Source organism: Simochromis diagramma, unplaced genomic scaffold, assembly GCF_900408965.1.
Source record: "Simochromis diagramma unplaced genomic scaffold, fSimDia1.1 OVJJ01000603.1, whole genome shotgun sequence".
Classification (NCBI taxonomy): domain Eukaryota; kingdom Metazoa; phylum Chordata; class Actinopteri; order Cichliformes; family Cichlidae; genus Simochromis; species Simochromis diagramma.
Genome location: NW_024387414.1, coordinates 3,410,803 through 3,428,996, shown reverse-complemented (window position 1 = coordinate 3,428,996; position 18,194 = coordinate 3,410,803). Strand labels below are relative to the sequence as shown.

Genomic DNA, 18,194 nt, shown 5'->3' with positions numbered 1-18,194 from the left:
CCCTAATCTCCACAGTGTGGTCACCTGTTGCTAATTGGCCACACCCAGTCAGGTGTGGATAAAAGCATACCAGAGGCGGGCTTTCGAGAAGCTCACTAGTCTTTGCCTTGGTGGCACCAGCTATTTTAGCCAAACCTCTTCTCACTAACACTCTGGTATTCATCTCCTTTTTTATGTTGCGGCTTTTGAGCCGAGTCGTAACACAAATTAGAACATCGTATCTGTTCTGATATTTGTCCTGTGAACATAAACTGCTGTCTGAAAATAAAGAATTTCTAAAAATTAACCAAAAGGTGACGAGACTGACACCACACCCAGCGATCACCTGGTTCACACCTGTCTGGGGCATTTAACCAAACGATTAATGGTAAAGTATAAGCCATGGCCCATGCAGGTATTCCAGATATTCTTATCCCCAGCAGGTTTTCCCAGTTACTCCTTGGGAATCCTGACGCCCAGCTCATAGATGTATATTCACCACAAGTTCCCTGCCTACCCTGGGGTAAGACCCAGTTGGGCATGCCTGGAAAACCTCCACATCAGCTGACACAATGAAAAAGCTTCTCTTAAAAGCCACATCTGTTAGCGCCCCATGTTTGACCTGGCAGGGTTTCATGCCGGATGCCCTTCATGACAAAGAGAATTCGGGTCTTTGCCTGGAATTAAACAAGCAACCTTTTTCTCGCCAAGCAAACGTGTTAAAGACGACACCATCGGAGGCACTGGAGGACAGAGGATGTCCAACGTCTTAACTGTCTCGATTAAATGAGATTTTTACATTAAACGTTTTCATTTCGTTTCGTCATAAGCTGAACGGTTTTGACTGACCGCCACCATCACACTGAAGCCAACAAAAAAATAATAATCTACCAACTTTTGGTTGAAGAAAATAAACTTATTTCAGCTTTTTTTCATTTCAAAGGTGCTGCAGATGTTAGAGAGGCTTTTCTTCACTGCTGGAAACAGCACAGCAGCAACAACACCGCAGAGAGCTCGGCCTTATTTACTTCTTAGTACAAACACACACATAAACGTCCATTGTTTACCAAAAAATTAGCCCATGATGTTGGTCTATAAGTTTGCCTTTGATCTCATAACCTTGTGCTTTCTAAGTTAATGCCTTTAAATAAATGACTGGGTGAAATGAAAGCCTGCTTGTTCTCACACGTCTTCTCCCCTCTTCTTTTGGTCTGAATTCTTATATTTCATGACAGAAGGAATCAAAGGTGTTGGTACACAATGTACTAAAATAAAAGCCAAAGCACAGTTCCTGCCTTTCTTTCATATCGAATCAAAAATGGATTTTGAATCGAACTGTGTCCTCAAGGAATTGCATTTAAAAACGAACGTTGAGATTTCCTGAGACTCTCACCCACACAGTGAGTTTAAATAGCTAAGCAGATAAGAACATAATTCAGAGACAGATTCTGGGAGAAGATACAGGAAATTAACCCTTTACTGCCTCGTCTGGGTTAGTTTCTGTAGCTGAGAAAGAGCAGTTACGAGATGAATTACAGCAGCGATTTGGATTTAGCGTCGCTCTTTCATGGTAAAGTTAAGTCAATATTTATAAGGACGAGCATATCTGCGGAGAGCAGAGGTACGACTCTGATGTCATCGAAATGTTCAGCCTGGAGCTTTTCCATAGACTTTGAATGGGATGGTGAATTAATGGGCTCATAAAATGTTTGTTTGAACTGTTACACCCAAATGAGCTTTTAATTATAGTAGTGCTTTCTGAAGTGAGGCAGAAAATGTGCCCCTGTCTGCATAAAACCATCCTAGTTACTGCCAGTGCCACTGTCAGCACTTTCATCCCCTGCAGTCCAGTTCTCTGTTCAAGTGTACATCTGTGTAAGATCACCTATTAAAGTAGTAAATAACTCCGTTAAGACCAGAGGGAGATAATGACAAGCCAGCTTTACATCTCAGATGTACTTCAGTAACTTTTTAGTCAATTGCATTTGTTCAACTATTTTTTTTGCACACTTTCTTTGCTCAAGTATGTTTTAGAGAAACATCATTTGAATACAATAATTGCGCTACATGCATTTATTTATAGTTTTAAGTATTTACACACATTCCTAAAATTCCCAGTCTTCCGGTGCCTTGTCCTGTCTTATCGCCCTCGATTTCAGAATAATAGCTGAAGCAGAGCGTTCATGCTGCCGTTGTTTCCTCTTCCCTGAGGTCAGGACATCAGAGAACTGACAGAGAGGAACAAGTGTGTTAATACTGCAGCATTTCAGCCTCGCTCTGTGATGTCATAAAGGTCTACAGATCCACCAATGGAGAAAAAATGGTCTGAAACCTGAGCTTTTGGCTCACCAGTTATTGTAAACTCGCCACACTGTCACGTTTGACTTTCACAACTACATAATATAGGAGGAGTTTATATTCTGATGAGGTAACAGTAACAGTTCTCTTTTTATTCTCATGTTGTTCACCTTATCAAATGTCACGAACATGTCTAATGTTAATCTACATGAAATATACAGGTGGGGTTTTTTTGCTTGTTTTCTCTGTTCCTGACCGCCTGCTGTCTCTATCCAACTCTTGTCTTTTGCAGATGTCCTCCTGGTCACATGATCAGTGTAAACGGGACCAAAAAGTCTTGCGTGTACACCCTTTGCGCTATGCGGCCCTGTCACCGCGGGACCTGCGTGGCCCAGTCGCCCTCCAAATTCACCTGCCACTGCCCGGAGGGTTACCGAGGACACCGCTGTGAGACGACACTGGCCATATACAGGGAGGACGTGGGCCTCAGCTTCAGCTCCCTCTTTGCCATCTGTATCTGCTTCATGGCCTTACTGGGTAAGTCCTGTAAATGTACTGCGTGTTACGCACATCTGTCAGACTGTATTACTGTCGTGTTTCTACGGCAATACTTCCCATCCTAACTATAAGCAGTTTAGAAACGATAATGATGCTTAATATAGTGTTTAAAGCTATAACTCTGTATGAATGCAGCCCTGATAGCGTTATCGTGAACGTACTGCAGCGAGGCGGGAGGAGCACGGAGGTGAATCTTCTTCGTGTGCAGGCTGACAAATGCTGCAATTTTCATTAAAGTACTGATGAGTACAAAATTACTATTATGTGACAGTGGAGTGCACGATAGATTTGAAACTGACACTTGAAAAAATTGAAGCTTTCATTCATAAAGTTCGTGCACTCTAAAGTGGTACGACGGTAGAGCGCCAGGTGTTTGTAATTAGCTAATCAAGGGCGTTTTTTTTTTTATTATGTGTGAGTTAATGTGTTTATAAGTCTCAGTGTGGAAACAAACAGAGACCCCACGAAGATGGTGCGCTCCGTTTTATCGATCAGTGTTTTCAAAATGACAGCCTGATTTTCATGAGGTCAGTAACTCTAAAATAACTTTTTATGTCACTCTACATCTAAAGCAACTAATACTTACTGCGTTTAATATACTCTAACAAACAAAAATGAAGTTGTACGACAGCTAATCAAGAATGAATGTTTCTGCGGACGTGATCTCAAGAAGTTTCCAAGTCTTGCACTGAAGTTTTCAGGCAGTTATTAATCAGACTTCTCAAGTCATTTGTGTGAATTTTACCAGATGGGAATTCTTTTTAATGATTATTCAGATTCTGCATGAATGTGCTCGTTTACTTCGTTGGATCTGTTGTACAGAGTTGAGGGTACATTAAGATCCTCGCTGACCTAAATCTTAAGAACGTCTGTGAAAGCTTTTTAATATCACATCTCTCCCTTCCTAATGAAGGTTATTCCAAAGCTTGGAGCAGGACCTTTTATACTCCCCCATGATGCCATATTTATTCTCAGACTGTACTAAAGTAGCTTTACATTCATAGTTCAGAAAAAAAAAATTTTTTTATGTAGGTCCTCTGTGAATCCTGCTTGTTTCATGAGCGCATGAGGATATCTGCTCTCATTGACATCATACAGATAAGAGTAGAAAAAACTGTTTAGAAAAGTGTGTGTTCTGAACTTTTGGTTAACAAAAAGACGTCCAAGCTTGTAACTGTGTATGTGTAACATGACAAATCCTATTTAGGCTTACCTTCTTTATCTGCAGATGTAATTACAGTTCAGTTATTTAGCTCATCTGACCGAAGCTTGTGGCGTCCGTTGCCTGTTTGTTCATTCATCTCTCTGTTCGTTCAGTTCACAAGATTTGCTACTCCTACAGTGTTGGTCAGATTTAATCAAAATTGTACACAATTGTGGTCAAAGTCAAGGTCACAGTAATATATGGTCATTTTATGGTCACCGTTCCCTTTTTGCAAAAACTGCTGCTCAAAGTGTTGGTTCGGATTATAATTTTCATGAAATGAGTGTTTGCATGGACTAATCTGTGTACCTAGGTTATCCTGTTATGATGACGATGATGGTCATAACCTTGTGTGTCATAATGGTGGAGGGAGTGGTCTCACTGGTTGACTCCCACATTAGGAAAGCTTAGTTGGATCCTTACTACCACCATTATGTCAACATTATTAATATGCCCAATGCTTTTTATGACCGTGGTTACAGCTGACCACGAAGCTTCTGAACTCAAACACTTTTGTTTGGTGGTAAATGGGATCAAGTTGTCCTGGATATGACTGTGAGCCTCTCTGATGTCTCAATGGATGTTAATTCTCATTGCTTTGTGCAGTACAGCCGACCCCTCTGTGCTTTACATATTACAGTAGCCTGTAAATTGTGATGGATTGTGAGCGAGATTAGCTATTATGATCTGGTTTGTATACGTTTTAAAAGGTAGATGGAGGGCTTCAGTGAAACATTGGATTAACAGGATGCCTCACTGCATTAGCAGAGTAAATGATCCAAATCCAGGGATCTCCTTTCAGCACATTAAATTACATCAACCTGAATCCCTATACAGTAACTGTTTGTACTGCTGTGTAAAACTGTACTATACACAGTGCATATATATATATATAATGTAGTCCTGTAAATTAAGTACATTCTTAATATTTTTAAGAGGGTAAAGAGCAGCCAGGTTCTGCTAATCAAACACTTCTTTAATGGATCATTAGCACGTGTCTGCACCTCTATAAAAGTGTAGTTTTGTCAGTTTGTGGCTCTGGAGCTTTCTGGTGTGTGTTAATACAATGATGCAAACTTCCCAGAAGTGGTCGGTCTCCCCAAGGTCAGACTGGGCAACACTCAGAGAAACTGCAAAAAGCCCAAGAGCTGCATCCCAGACTCTACAGTCCACAGTTAGCATGGTAAATGTTAAAGCTGTTGGACTGAGTAAGCAGGGCTTGGTTGGAAGGGTTACCAGGGGAAAAACTCCCGTACTGTTACTTGAAGTTATTGGTGTTAAAGGTGGTCTTACAAGCTACTGGATCATGTGGTGACCTCCGATATCGCTCCTTTGTTCTTCATGCATGGCATAAAGTCATTGTCCAAGAGTGATGCAGAGTTCTTCTGTCTCCTACCACCTTAAAACAGAGCTGGCCTTCCTGATCAGCTTATCCAACCGCTTCAGCTTCCTTTCAGCAATAGATTAGCTGCTGTTCCAACAGACAACACCATTAGAGATGGCTGCCACTCCAAAAGATCTCGGTCTCCTCAGAGTCTGATCAGGAGATGGTTCCACTGGCACCAGTCCACAAAGTCCTGACTCCACTGTCTGTACTCTGACATATCTTCACCCTAATGAGGCTAGCGATGGGAGAATCATCAGAGAACCTTTGTAGATGGCAGCCTGGGTAGTTGATGGAGAAGTCTGAGGTGTAGAGGGTGTCCTCACCTACTGTGGGCGACCAGTGAGGTAGTCCAGTATCCACTAGGACAGGTGGTGGTCCACTCCTGACAGCTCCAGCTTGTCCCTCAGAGGTCGGATGGTGTTAAAAGCACTGGAGAAATCTTCCAGGCTTCTCCGGGTGGGTCAGAGCTTGGTGCAGGAGGTAGATGATGGCATCATCCACCCTGATGCCAGGCTGGTAGGCAAACTGCAACTGATCCAATGAAGAGCTAAACAGGGTGCGATATTTTAGGACCCGCCTCTCAAGGGTCTTTATGAGATGCACGATCAGTGCTACCGGCCTGTAGCTGATGAGGTCCTTTGGATGTGTAGTCTATTGCACTGGTACCACACCGGAGGTCTTCCACAGCTGTGCTACTTTCCCCAGCTTCAGGCTCATATTGAACATGTATCCCATGATGCCACACAGTTGGTCTGCGCAGCACCTCCGGGGGCTGATGCCATCAGGACCTGAAGCCTTTCGCACCTCGATCTTTGGCAGCTCGTTCCTCACCTGAAGTGTTGAATGTGACAGGATGGTGGTGAGGGAGGGGGGCTGTGGGATGGAGTCTTTGGGTTGGACTTTAGGCAGTGAATTTCAAAGGTAAAGCTGTATACCAGCCCTTTGTCTCGCCTGTGAGCGGATCAACTGAAACATTCTGGTGTTTGATTTTCTGTTGTTAAAATCCACATTTTTCTTTCTTTCCTTTATGTTTTTGCTTGTTGAATATTCATCCACCTGTACCTTTTAGCTTTGTATTCCAATCCCTGAAGGATCCTCTGCTGAGAAAGCGCCTCGGGCTCAGTCGTACTCAGAGAGCTGTCAGTACAATGACATGTTCCCGTTGTTTAATTGAGGACAATACAACAGAACAGTGAAGAGCAGTATGAGACGAGCACAGCCCAAGAAGAGAAAGCAGATCAGAGGAGTGCAAAATAAAACAGGACGACGCACAATACCAAAAGAAAACAAGAGGGAGCTGAATAGATGGCAGAGGCTGCGCGCAGCACGGCGAGAGAAAGAAAAAGTGGGAGATGTGTGGTGAGGAAGATGGTGTTGGTGTCACACTGCTGCTGGCCATGTCTGATTGTCTCATTGGTGATTCACAGGGCACCTCTTTCACACCCGGAGACCAGCCAGACACTCAAATGATCATTTCTCCTTTTCTTTTCTCCTCCATTCCAACATCTTCCTTCAAATTTGGCTCCGGGCTTATATTAAATGCGACATCCAACCTTGATCCTGTTGAGGCTCAGCGCTGTTTTAAGTGTTAATTACTTGATTTGTAGGCGTATAAGGTGCTGTTTACCCAAACCTGCAGAAATTGAGATCAATGCTCCGGGGGCTTTGGTAGTAATTTCAATCGGTAGAGCATCCTGCGCTCGATCGGTCAAGCATTCCTCACTCTGAAATTTAAGTAGCAGCGAGAGAGACTTCTTTTTTTTTTTCTTTTTTTTAAGCCTTCATCAAATATTTCTTGTGCACACTCCAAATGTTTGAATAGCAAGAACAAAAGAAGGGCAGCAACTCTCAAAAGCAGTTCTCTGAGAATGTTGTGATTAAAGACAAATTCTACTCCCAAAAACGTTCATATTCGCTCGTTCCCTTTGATCCTGATCTGTTGTGTGGTTTGATATGGTCAGCTATGAGCTTTCCCTTGTCTGCTGGTACTGAGGTTCCTACAACATGAAGGCTTCATAGTTGGTGGGGTGTGTGTGTGCATGTATTCTAGCACCTCCAGCACATAAGTCATTTTAACGTGTGTGATACTTGGAGGATGAATCTTTAATAAGTGGGGTGATCCTTGACTTTACTTTCCATTTGTACCAAGTTGACATTTGTAGTTCGAATGAGACATTTCAACAGCTGTTTGCTAGATTGCTATCAATTTTCAAGAGGCGGTGGTGTCAGAAACACACTTGACTGAGAGGCTGCTATTGGAGGATTGACTGGGAACATTTTTAAAGGCTTCCTTTTATTTCCTGTTTGACTGGTTTAACCTGCAAAAGTTTGGAAAAATGGTTTAGGCTAAAACAAATCCAGCCACCCATTAGTAAAGTCCTGTTATAAAGCCTTGAGGTCAGTGTAGGGTTAGAGATGTGTAATAGCAGATTATATTAGTCGCAGCCACTTTAGAATTTCTCCATCCATCCATTCGCTTCTGCTTATCCTTTTTCAGGGTCGTGGGGGGCGCTGGAGCCCATCCCAGCTGTCATAGGGCGAGAGACAGGGTACACACAGAGACAAACAACTATTCACACTCACATTCACTCCCGCATTCACACCTATGGGCCCCTATCCCCACTAACTGCATGTCGTTGGCCTGTGGGAGGAAGCTGGAGTACCTGGGGAGAACCCACGCAAACACGGGGAGAACATGCAAACTCCACACAGAAAGACCCCTGATGGTGGAATTGAACTCGGGACCTTCTTGCTGTGCAGCAACAGTGCTAACAACCGTGCTTTAGAATTTCTAACGAACCCTTATCTTAACAGCATACACTCGCCAGCAGCTGCTGGTATTTGGTGGGATTTTGCCTGAATTTTCATGGCATAATTTCAACAAGGTGCTGGAGAAAAAGAGATTTTGGTCCATATTGATTTGATAGCATGTTAGCTGCACATCCATGATGTGAATCTCCTGTTCTACCACATCCCAAATTTGCTACTATCCTGATATCACAGCAGAAATCAAGACTGCTGAGACCAGGCCGGGCTAATTTTCTGTTGTCTAGTTTCTGGTGAGCCCATGTTAGCTGACAGGATCCAGTGTGGTCTCCTGCTTCTCTGACCCATCCGGTTCAGCGTACTGTGCGTTCAGAGATGCTCTTCTACAAGTAGTTATTTAAGTTATTGTTACCTATTCATATGATGAAGGAAATGTGAGTACAGAAAGTCAGTATTTTACAAAAAAAATCTGCTAATACTTATTAACTTAAAATTTCGAGTAAATATCATTTGTTTTATATCACAGTAAAAACAGATCAGGTCATTTTGATATAAACAGCTGGATTACCAGCTGGAAACCAGCTTCATTATTAAAACTTCAGCTGGGTTTTTCTTCCTTCATCTCTCTGTAGAAAAATAGACCAGTGACTCATCATGACCTGTGGAAAAAAAAATAATGGATGTAAATCCACTTGAATTTTTAGCATCATTTATATGTAAGGAAATGCATGATTTTGTGCCTGATTTCATCTTGAAAGAAATTATACATTCATGCAAAACCTCATGAAGATGAAATAATGCATGACCTCATTCATGCCTCAATGCATGAACAATGCAAAACCTAATGTGGTCACAAGGGCTAGATGTTAGGACGATTCCTGATGTCATTAAAACATTGAAATGATATTTTTAGCTTGAACATCCACGGAGCAGTCTTAGAGGAGTCATGTTTCTCCTCCACTGATTGGACTGTGAGACCAGCAGCACTGACACAGTCAGTCCCCGGGGTGCTCCTCGGGGGTTCTGAGTTCAGAGCAAAGTTTCTAGTTCAGAAATGTCAGCACGGCTCCAAACCGAGTCAAAGTCCAATTGGCAATCTCTTGAGTATTTTAATGATTAATGGCATAGTCCTCTGAATGTATCATGTAGCTGGAATATTGATTCTGCACAGCGCAATGCAAATTAATTTATTCTTTTTGCTTCTTCGGGCTTTTACGTGTGTGGAGCTTTGCGTAGATATCATCCTTTCTTTGCACGCACCTCTATGCCCTCATGTTGTGTTTCAGCAGCTGTTTTTCTCTCAGGATTATGTTGTTATTGCATTATTAACTTGTCTTATTACTGTTGGCTTGACACTGACATCCAATACTTGCTTGTTTTTCTGAACACTTTTTCTCTTTAACTCATTCCAAGTTTTTTCCTTTGGAAAAAAAAAACATAAAGGACTTTTTTATAGCAACAAAGAGCTGCTCAGGGTAAACGACAGTAATGCTACTTTTACCGTTTCATTCAATTCAATTCAATTTTATTTATATCGCGCCAAATCACAACAGTCGCCTCAAGGAGCTTTATATTGTACAGTAGATTGTACAACAATAAATATTCAAAAGTTTGCATTTGACTACAGAAAAGCAGTCAAATGCAAACTTATCTTTTTTAAACAGTCATGTCAGAACATCAATAACGTAGGCTCTATGTAAAAGATGGACATAGACAGCATGGTTTGTAAAGCGATGATGGCTATTATCTTCAAACCTTGGGAAGATTCAGCGTTACATTTTTTCCACCATGTTAATCTAAAGAAATTCAGTTACCTTCTTTTTAAGTTTTCAGGACTACTGTGACTTGGATGATTGCGAATCTACACAGACATGCTGCCACCATGTTTTTGTTTTTGGAACCAGAAGGGACTTATCAACCAATACTAGCAATCAGGTGCAACGCACTGATGCATATACATGATAATTAGCTCTAAGTAACAGAATAGTTAAAGACTAGAATGTCACACTCTGAGCCTGGTTCTGCCGGAGGTTTCTTCCTGTTAAAAGGGAGTTTTTCCTTCCCACTGTTGCCAAAGTGCTTGCTCATAGGGGGTCATACGATTGTTGGTTTTTCTCTGTATGTATTATTGTAGGGTCTACCTTACAGTATAAAGCACCTTGAGGCGACTGTTGTTGTGATTTGGCGCTGTATAAATAAAATTGAATTGAACTGAATTTCTGTCTTCTCTGTTAGTACAATTAATCAAACCCCGTTTTCTATTATTTTTAAAATCTCCTTTAAACATCTTTATTTTTGCTGTAAATTTGTATTTTTATTTGGACATTGCTTCCAGCTCTGAAAAAGCCAGTGCCTTAAATCTGCATTCTTTCTGCTGGCCAGCAGGGGGCGACTGTGGTTACACAGTCGTAGTTGCAGTGATACAACATACATTTAATTCTCTTAGCCAATCAGCAATGCAGCAGCTACTATGACAAATATACTAATGAACAATACAGACGTCTGTGGATGATAGCAGCAGGTCTGAGACACGTACTCAGTTCGGGGCTAAGAGTCCATAACTGAGTATTGTTTTTAAAACAAATCTTAAAAACTGAAGTTTATTGTTTACACCCTTCTCTCAGAGGTTTGTAGAAATCCCAGGGAAGCAGATGCAGCTTCAGGTCATTTGAAACTCTCTTAAATTAGGCTGGTTTTGCCATTTTTTTTTCTTGGCAGATCCTTTCAAGTTCTTTATATTAGATTGGAAGAATCTGTTAGCTGCCATTAGAGCTCTACAGAAATGCTTTAATCTGTTTTTATTTTTCTATGATACAGCAGAGGAGCTGCTGAGCATTCTTGGGAATTAGACCCTCCTCTGCCTTTTTCACCTGAGGTGATACTCTGGCTTCCTGCGAACTTAAAGCTGGGTGCTCGATCCGCTCTGTATCTGTCGATGAATAATGGAATGGGTTCCTGATCTTGCCCTCTGATGTTCTGAGGGGTTGAGTACCAGGCTGTAGTAGCAGCACCATGCTGTTAGTTTGCAGACCTCCACCCTGTAGGGAGACTCAGTCCAACCACTGTAGTGTCGTCTGGAGGCTTAATAATGGTGTTTTGCTGTGGCTGGCTGGAACGCGAATGTTGAGTACCTGGAGTTCTGCCCGAAGCGTTCAATTTTTTTCTCATCAGACCAGACCTTTTGTTTCATCAGACTTTTTTTTCTTATGCTTTCAGAGTCCTTTAAATGCAGTCTGGCAAACTTTAGACGAGCTGTCGTGTGTCTTTTACTCAGGAGTGGCTTCCATCTAGCCACTCTACTCTAAGTGTCTGATTGAAGGACTGCTACTGAGTCAGTTACTTTTGGCCGAACAACCAACTCTCGGAAAAGTCCTGGTGGTTCCAAATTCCCTTTTCTCTGAAACACTCCAGCACTCCTCAGATCTACTTCTTTCCCCTTTTTAAAAAAATCACAGATGAGTTTCCATGAATTTATGGCTTGGCGCTTGTTTTGACATCCACTGTGAATTGTGGGGTGTTAGATACACAGATGTGGGCCTTTGACAACTAAGTGCAATCTATTCAATTTGCCTCAGGAGGACTCTGGTTTTATCCTTGTCAAATGAAATGAGTTACTATTATACAGATGCATTGCTAGCCATAAAAATCCACCTGGACATGAAGTCCTTTACTCGAATCAGAGTTTGGGGTTTTATTGTGTATTAAATTTGCTACACAGTGTCTTATATGAACTAATTAATACTTCCATTACCATGCTGCTGCATGGTAAATGTACAAATTGTATTACTTTTTATTAGAATACCTATTTTTAATACTCTCTGAATATTTTCAGTATGTTTTAGGCTTAGAAGTGATACCATGCACATGCTAAAAATAAGTGTTTATTATAAAATGAACATATAGTCTGAAAGTACACAAAGTATGTCCCAAAGGTCAAGAGTTCCTCTTTAAACTCCAGTGGCTATTTCTTTAGCATTAAATGTGATATTTTTGTATTATGGTGAATCTGTTCATCATTGTCAGGTGGTGTTATTGTCATAGATGAGCGGTTCTCAGACTGTGGTGTGGGCCCCAGTGGTGGGTCGTGGAGTTTTTTGATGTTTAGGAAAAATTAATAAGCCAGAATTTAGTGGTGCAGTCACACTCATGTTTATTTAAGCAACATTCAGTGTTGATTATTGACTAAAGCTTCAGATTCTGAGGTGGGGAAAGCCAGAAAAGGTTGGAGAACCGGTTTCATAAATATTTATTTTGTGTTCACACACAGAGCCAATCCATGTTCACAGCATGCCACAAAAATACATTCTTCAATCCACGTCATAACTCAAACTGAACTCTTTACTGGGCCACAGCAGATCGGTTCTAGGACATTTGCAGCAGTATAAGGGGGCAGATGGTTTTACGCTGGGAGGTTGCTCCTGCTCCAGTGCACTAGTTTCATCATGTGTGGATAAAATAGCAACATCAAGACCAAATGTATGCTTACAAAAAAATAGATAAATAATCAGACAATACTGCTCAATGCTCAAAAGCCAAATAGTTATTTTGTCTTAAATAATAAACCAATCTATCGTCTAAGTGCCCCACACAGCAGTGGTCTGACAGCACAGATGCAGACTCTCTTAATCTTCCCTAAACACAGCATGGACTGCTTTTTATTGAACGCACCACCAGATATGTCTTTATATGCCATAGAATATCCCACTGAAATAGCACGAGCACCTACTTAAATCATGTAGAGATGGATTTTCCGATCCATCTAAATGATGTAAATTAAGGCTAATTAGTGTGACAGAGACGTTCTTCGCTGCACTGTTTCATGTATGCATTGGCAGAGCTTGCAGTCTGTGCTGAAGGTGCGTGTTGATGACCCTTTGTCTTACCGCCTCCTCACGCAGGAACACTGAGTATTATTCAGCTTCATGTAAATACATATTGAAACTCAAAGCCACAAACAAACACACACTCGCAAAAACCTCACAATAATCTACAGTTTGATTTACTATATTTAGATGAGGCGTTTTATTTAGAGACCATAACACCAAATGTGCCAAATCATCACAGTCACAAGAAAACTGTTTTGGGGGGGGTTCATCCATATTAGTTTATATTTGTTGTCTTGACTGTGTTTTAGGGATCTTTGCAGCAAATTCCATGTGCACGCATTTGGGCGTAGTCTAAGGAGCTTGGAAAGAAAAGCATCTGGACTTCTTTAGGTTTCTTGAAGACATTTCATCCAAGAAGCTTCTTCAGTTCTAAGTACTATTGGTGGAGAGTCCCAAATTTTAAGTCTCCCAGAGGGCCATGGACCCCCTATTGATCCTCTGCCTAATCACACAAACCAAGGTGTGAAAACGGGTGTGGGCCACAGTCAGCCAAGGTTTCGGGTGATCCCATTGTGAAACCTAGCCTCACCCTATCTATCATGTGACTTGCTAAGTTTATAAATGGCCCAGGATGTGAGGGAGCGTGAAGGCGTCTGGGAAGGGACCTCAAAACTGGATTATAGATGGCAGACAATTGGATGTCCCGGATGACTGAGAACCTACACAGACACATTTGGGCATACTTGACTTTTGAGTAGTGACCAGCTGGAAAAGTTCGGCACCAAACAATCAACTTCATTTATGCTTGCAGTAACATTTTAGGTCTACAACTTTTGGAGAAAGCCATCGAACAAAAACAAGCTGTTTAGGTCATCAGCTGATGTCAGATAAAAATGCCTTAAATGGCATTTAAATGCATTTTCACACATATACTTTAATTTCTCTGTTCCAAAATCAGTTGATGGTTTGGTTTCTTTTCACTCTGAGCAAACTTCAATCAAACCAGCATGCGTCACTACAGAATGCTTATTAGCCAGATGTATCTGGGACAGGACCAAGAAATTGACAGCATTTCTAGCACACAATGGCAGATGGTGTAAGCTGTGGTTTGAGGAAGGAGTCAGAGGGGACTGGTGCAGCTCCAGAACCAGACAGAACACCGTGTACTAATGGGAGGTGAATGATTTGAAAGAGGGAGCGAGGTTGGGGCATGTAAATTAGAACAAACAAGCTTGTAGTGCAGTGGGGTCATATATACAATGTGAACTGGAAGGGCAGTCTATGAGGCTCATGGAATTCAGATATGGAGAGTGGGCAATGAACCCTGGACGCTGTGGAGGGTTCATGGTTTCAGTCTTAGGTCTTTGTTTCCCCCGCTGTAAAGAACATGCCAGGCTAGTTCTCCCATCATTCAGTCCTTGTTCCTGCCTTACACCTGGAGCCGGTCCCTGGAAGCTGCAAACAGAGGATGAGATTCCCTGCAGAGATCAATAAATAAAAAAAATAACAATAATAATCAATAAGAATTGATTATTGTGATTTACCTGCAACTCTAATCTTTGGCTGGTTAGATGCATGTGTAACCCTCATTTTTCAATATCACGGTTAACAGCACATTTCCATGTAGACTTTAGTGCTAGTTTGTTTACCTACTCTTGTTTGCCTGCCGGGGCTCAGCCTGCCAGCATCTGTGGATCAAACGCAGACACGTCCCTCCAGCCATCTGAGATGAAAAGGAGCTTTTATATTATAAAAAGCCATTAAAGATACAATGATGGTGACAGTGTTTCAGGGTGGAAAATTACTTAACATGATTTCAATTCGACTTGAAGGCATTTAGGTTCAAAGAGAAAGACTTGAAAGTGCACCTTGGCCCAAAACACAAAATCATTAACTTTCAATTACATATATATATTACTAAATCACCATGATTGTCATCCCAAGGCACTTTTCACAGTAAGGTAAATACCTTTCAGTATTTTAGATGGAAACCTCTATGACATAACTATTCTCTATGAGCAGAAGGAACCTTTTAACAGTAGGACGTCTCCGGTAGAAGCAGACTCTGGGAGGGCAGCCATCTGCCGTGACTGCTTAGAAAGACCAGACAGAAAAGAAGATCTTAGAGAGACAAGAAACAATACAACAATAAACGCTCGACAGGTTGCATCATAAGTACAGAACATGCAGTTCTCCATATACCTGCAGAAAGTGAAGGAGGAGAGAACACAGCACAAGCAGGAGGGAGACGATATATAGGTGCACCTTTGTAGGGACTTTGCTAACAGTTTTCAGATTAAAGCGTGCTGTTTAAGGCAGCAGTGGCTGCTGTCACCTGTAGAGCTGGATGATTGTTCAAATACTTTGGGGACCGACACTGAACTCGGTCCATCACAGGGGAAATTTGCCTGCTGATTTTTTTATTTTATTTTTTGATGATGAAATTTCCTCAAGGCAAAAAAGTGCACAAAGTAATTTAAAATTCATTTAGAGTCAAAGCCAGCACAATGTTCCTGAGCTGCTTTTTGTCCCTCACGAGTGCCATTAAACCTGCTTCTCACTGGGACTCAACCAGCTCCTCACATGGGCCATTAAAACCTGCATCGCCTCAACCAGCAGGCTCAGCCGGAGTCCCCTCAGTCCTTCTGAAAAATAACATTTTATTTTTATTTATGTTTATCTTTCCTGCAAAACTCAAAAGTGATGCATGATTTATTAAAAGCACTACAGAGAATAAACTGCTGATCGGTATTTGTATGTTTGTTTTGTGGCTTTTTATGTTTGCGTTCTTTGTCTTTTTCTTTGTTTGTTTATAGTTCTTTGTTTTGAAGGAAAACTCACTGCCCAAGATAAGTGGGTCAACCCAGCACTGCATAAAAGAAACCATCTATGTGAGGCAGTATCGCGTATCCTCACTGGCTTTGTTTTATGTTACTTTACTGACCCTGTATTTAAATTCGGGTCCAAAAATGCAAATGATGATGCAGTTTCTGTAATTGTGCCTTTGCATGTCACAGCATTGAGTTTTAAATCAAACAGTCAAGATGTGACTGAAGTACAGGCTTTCAGCTTCAATTCAAGGGGTTTAACAAAAGTATTGCATTAACTGTTGAGGAATTATAGACATACACAGTCCCCCTGTTTTTCAGAGACTCTAAAGTAATTGGACAATTGACTGACAGCAGTTTCATGACCAATTGAGGTCTGTTGCCTTGTTATTCCATGACAAGTTAATCCAAACGTTGTATTTTGTAGCTGTTCACAGGAAATTTCAGAATGAGGTGCAGTGAGATGTTGATGCAAGCAGTGTTGCCAACTCCTCAGTAAGGAAAATCGCTATTGGCTGTCCTAGAAGTCGCTAGAAGTCGCTAAATGACGTCATCGCCTAATTTGCATAATTGGTCATGCTAATGTAATTGTAACCAACATTGTAGGCGAGAAAAATAACATCGTGGAAGAGACATAAAGGGAGTAAAAAACGTCCTAAATGCATTTAGAATTTATTTAGAACTACAAATTAAATTTCTTTTAGCAATTATTGTTTTTTTTTAATGTCACAATTCCAACCCTGATCCTCTATCCGGGCTTGGAACCGGCAAAAGTGACCCGATATAGGCGCTCTGGTGGAGTTACTTTGTGTGTGTGTTTATAAGTAGTTTTAAACCTTGTGATCCACAAAACAACATAACAGTAAAAGAAGAACTGACTGCGTTACAGTCAGTGCGGGAGCAGCGGCTTCGCTCATGCGCGATTCATTTGCAGTTCGGACGCACAGGTGTGAACATCTCCTGCCCTGATAGCAGCTGGGGGAGGACTATCCTCCGCCTGTGAGCGCTTTGGCACGGGCGAGGTGCCCACGGCAGCACCGCTGCTTGTTGAGAGTAAGGGCGATACGCGCTTTCACGTCAAAAAGTTGCCATAAATAAGCCTCCAATAACACCAGAAAAAGGCGCCAGATTTGTCGCTAGTCGCTTTTTAGAAAAAAAAGTCGCTAAGGGGTCTGAAAACTCGCTAAATATAGCGACAAAGTCGCTAAGTTGGCAACACTGGATGCAAGTGAAGGAGAACATGTTTAGGCTCGAAAACCAAAGTAAACCCATCAGAGAGAGAGAGCAAAAGCTTTAGGAATGGACAGATTTTACTGGACTACTGTTGGTCTCAGTCTTTTAACTTCAAATATTTACTGTTGTTAATTTTCACCTGGTCTTTAAGTCAGACGTCATTAGCCGTGTCTGGGCCCAAACTTTGCCGCAGAGTTGAGAAACTGTCTAAATTTTTTCATCTGTAACAAAATGATCAGCGTTGCTGCATTACCAGGTGTAAGAATTAAGTTTAACATCCAGGCATCCACGAAAACACAATTTATTAAATTTAACAGAGTTAGAAGTTAGCAGGAAGTTAGCTCGCTAGTTTCCATCTAAATATAATATAGCATGTTCTGACTGAGAGATTTCTGAAACAAATTAAAACTTACAGCTCTGCTATCACTTCCAACATAAATGAAGACAGAAAACTAAACAGCAGTGACATTTGTAGGGTTACTGAAGTTGGGCTAGCTGGTATATAATGATGTGCTACGTGATCGCTAGCAACACAGCTATGTTAGCATAGCATAAACACAGTGAAGCTGGAGGATGAACGCTAACTTTTTTTTCCACTCGATAAAAGTTAACGTGAAGGTTCCCGATGGTTAGAGACAAATGCAATCGCATAGCAGGATGCTGTAAACGGACCAAACTTCAGTCAGGAGAACAACTGAGATAATCCATCCACAATACGAGGTAAGTTTTAAAAACTGAGCTTTAAAATAAACAGTGGTAATAAAAACTGAGAGAGGCCGACAGTGATCACTGACTGTTTTTAGGAGCTTGTAGATTAAATAGAACAAGATGCAAAGCAATAAAACATGTTAAAAACACAACATCCTTATTAAACGCAGAGTAGTTTGGGCCCGGAAGCAGGATTCATCACGTCATCACTTAAAGACTGGATTACGATCTTTTCAAATTTGGATTAGTTTGATTGTTCTTACCTCTCAGCCATAAAAGGGTGATGGGGTATTGTCGTCACCCTGCTGGGCAGACACCTAACCATAATTATATCTGCTGAAAATCTAGACCTTGTATTCCAGTGATGTTCACCTCTAGGTCAGAGGTCAAGTTTTCCGAAACTCTTC

At 41.4% G+C, this 18,194-nt stretch overlaps 1 protein-coding gene and 1 long non-coding RNA gene across 2 annotated transcripts in view; one reads left to right on the top strand and one right to left on the bottom strand.

The window, feature by feature from the left end:
* Positions 1-18,194, top strand: part of LOC120720911 (neural-cadherin-like) — a 233,486-nt gene that overhangs the window by 201,660 nt on the left and 13,632 nt on the right. Inside the window, exon 34 of the mRNA XM_040010769.1 lies at positions 2,570-2,814. Within this exon, the coding sequence (XP_039866703.1) occupies positions 2,570-2,814 (245 nt within the window). The remainder of the gene's footprint in view (positions 1-2,569; positions 2,815-18,194) is intronic.
* LOC120720913 lies at positions 12,276-15,461 on the bottom strand. The gene is made up of 3 exons (XR_005693092.1): positions 14,988-15,461; positions 14,672-14,741; positions 12,276-14,496 (listed from the first exon to the last, which is right to left on the bottom strand). It is a non-coding gene; the product is annotated as an uncharacterized LOC120720913 (long non-coding RNA).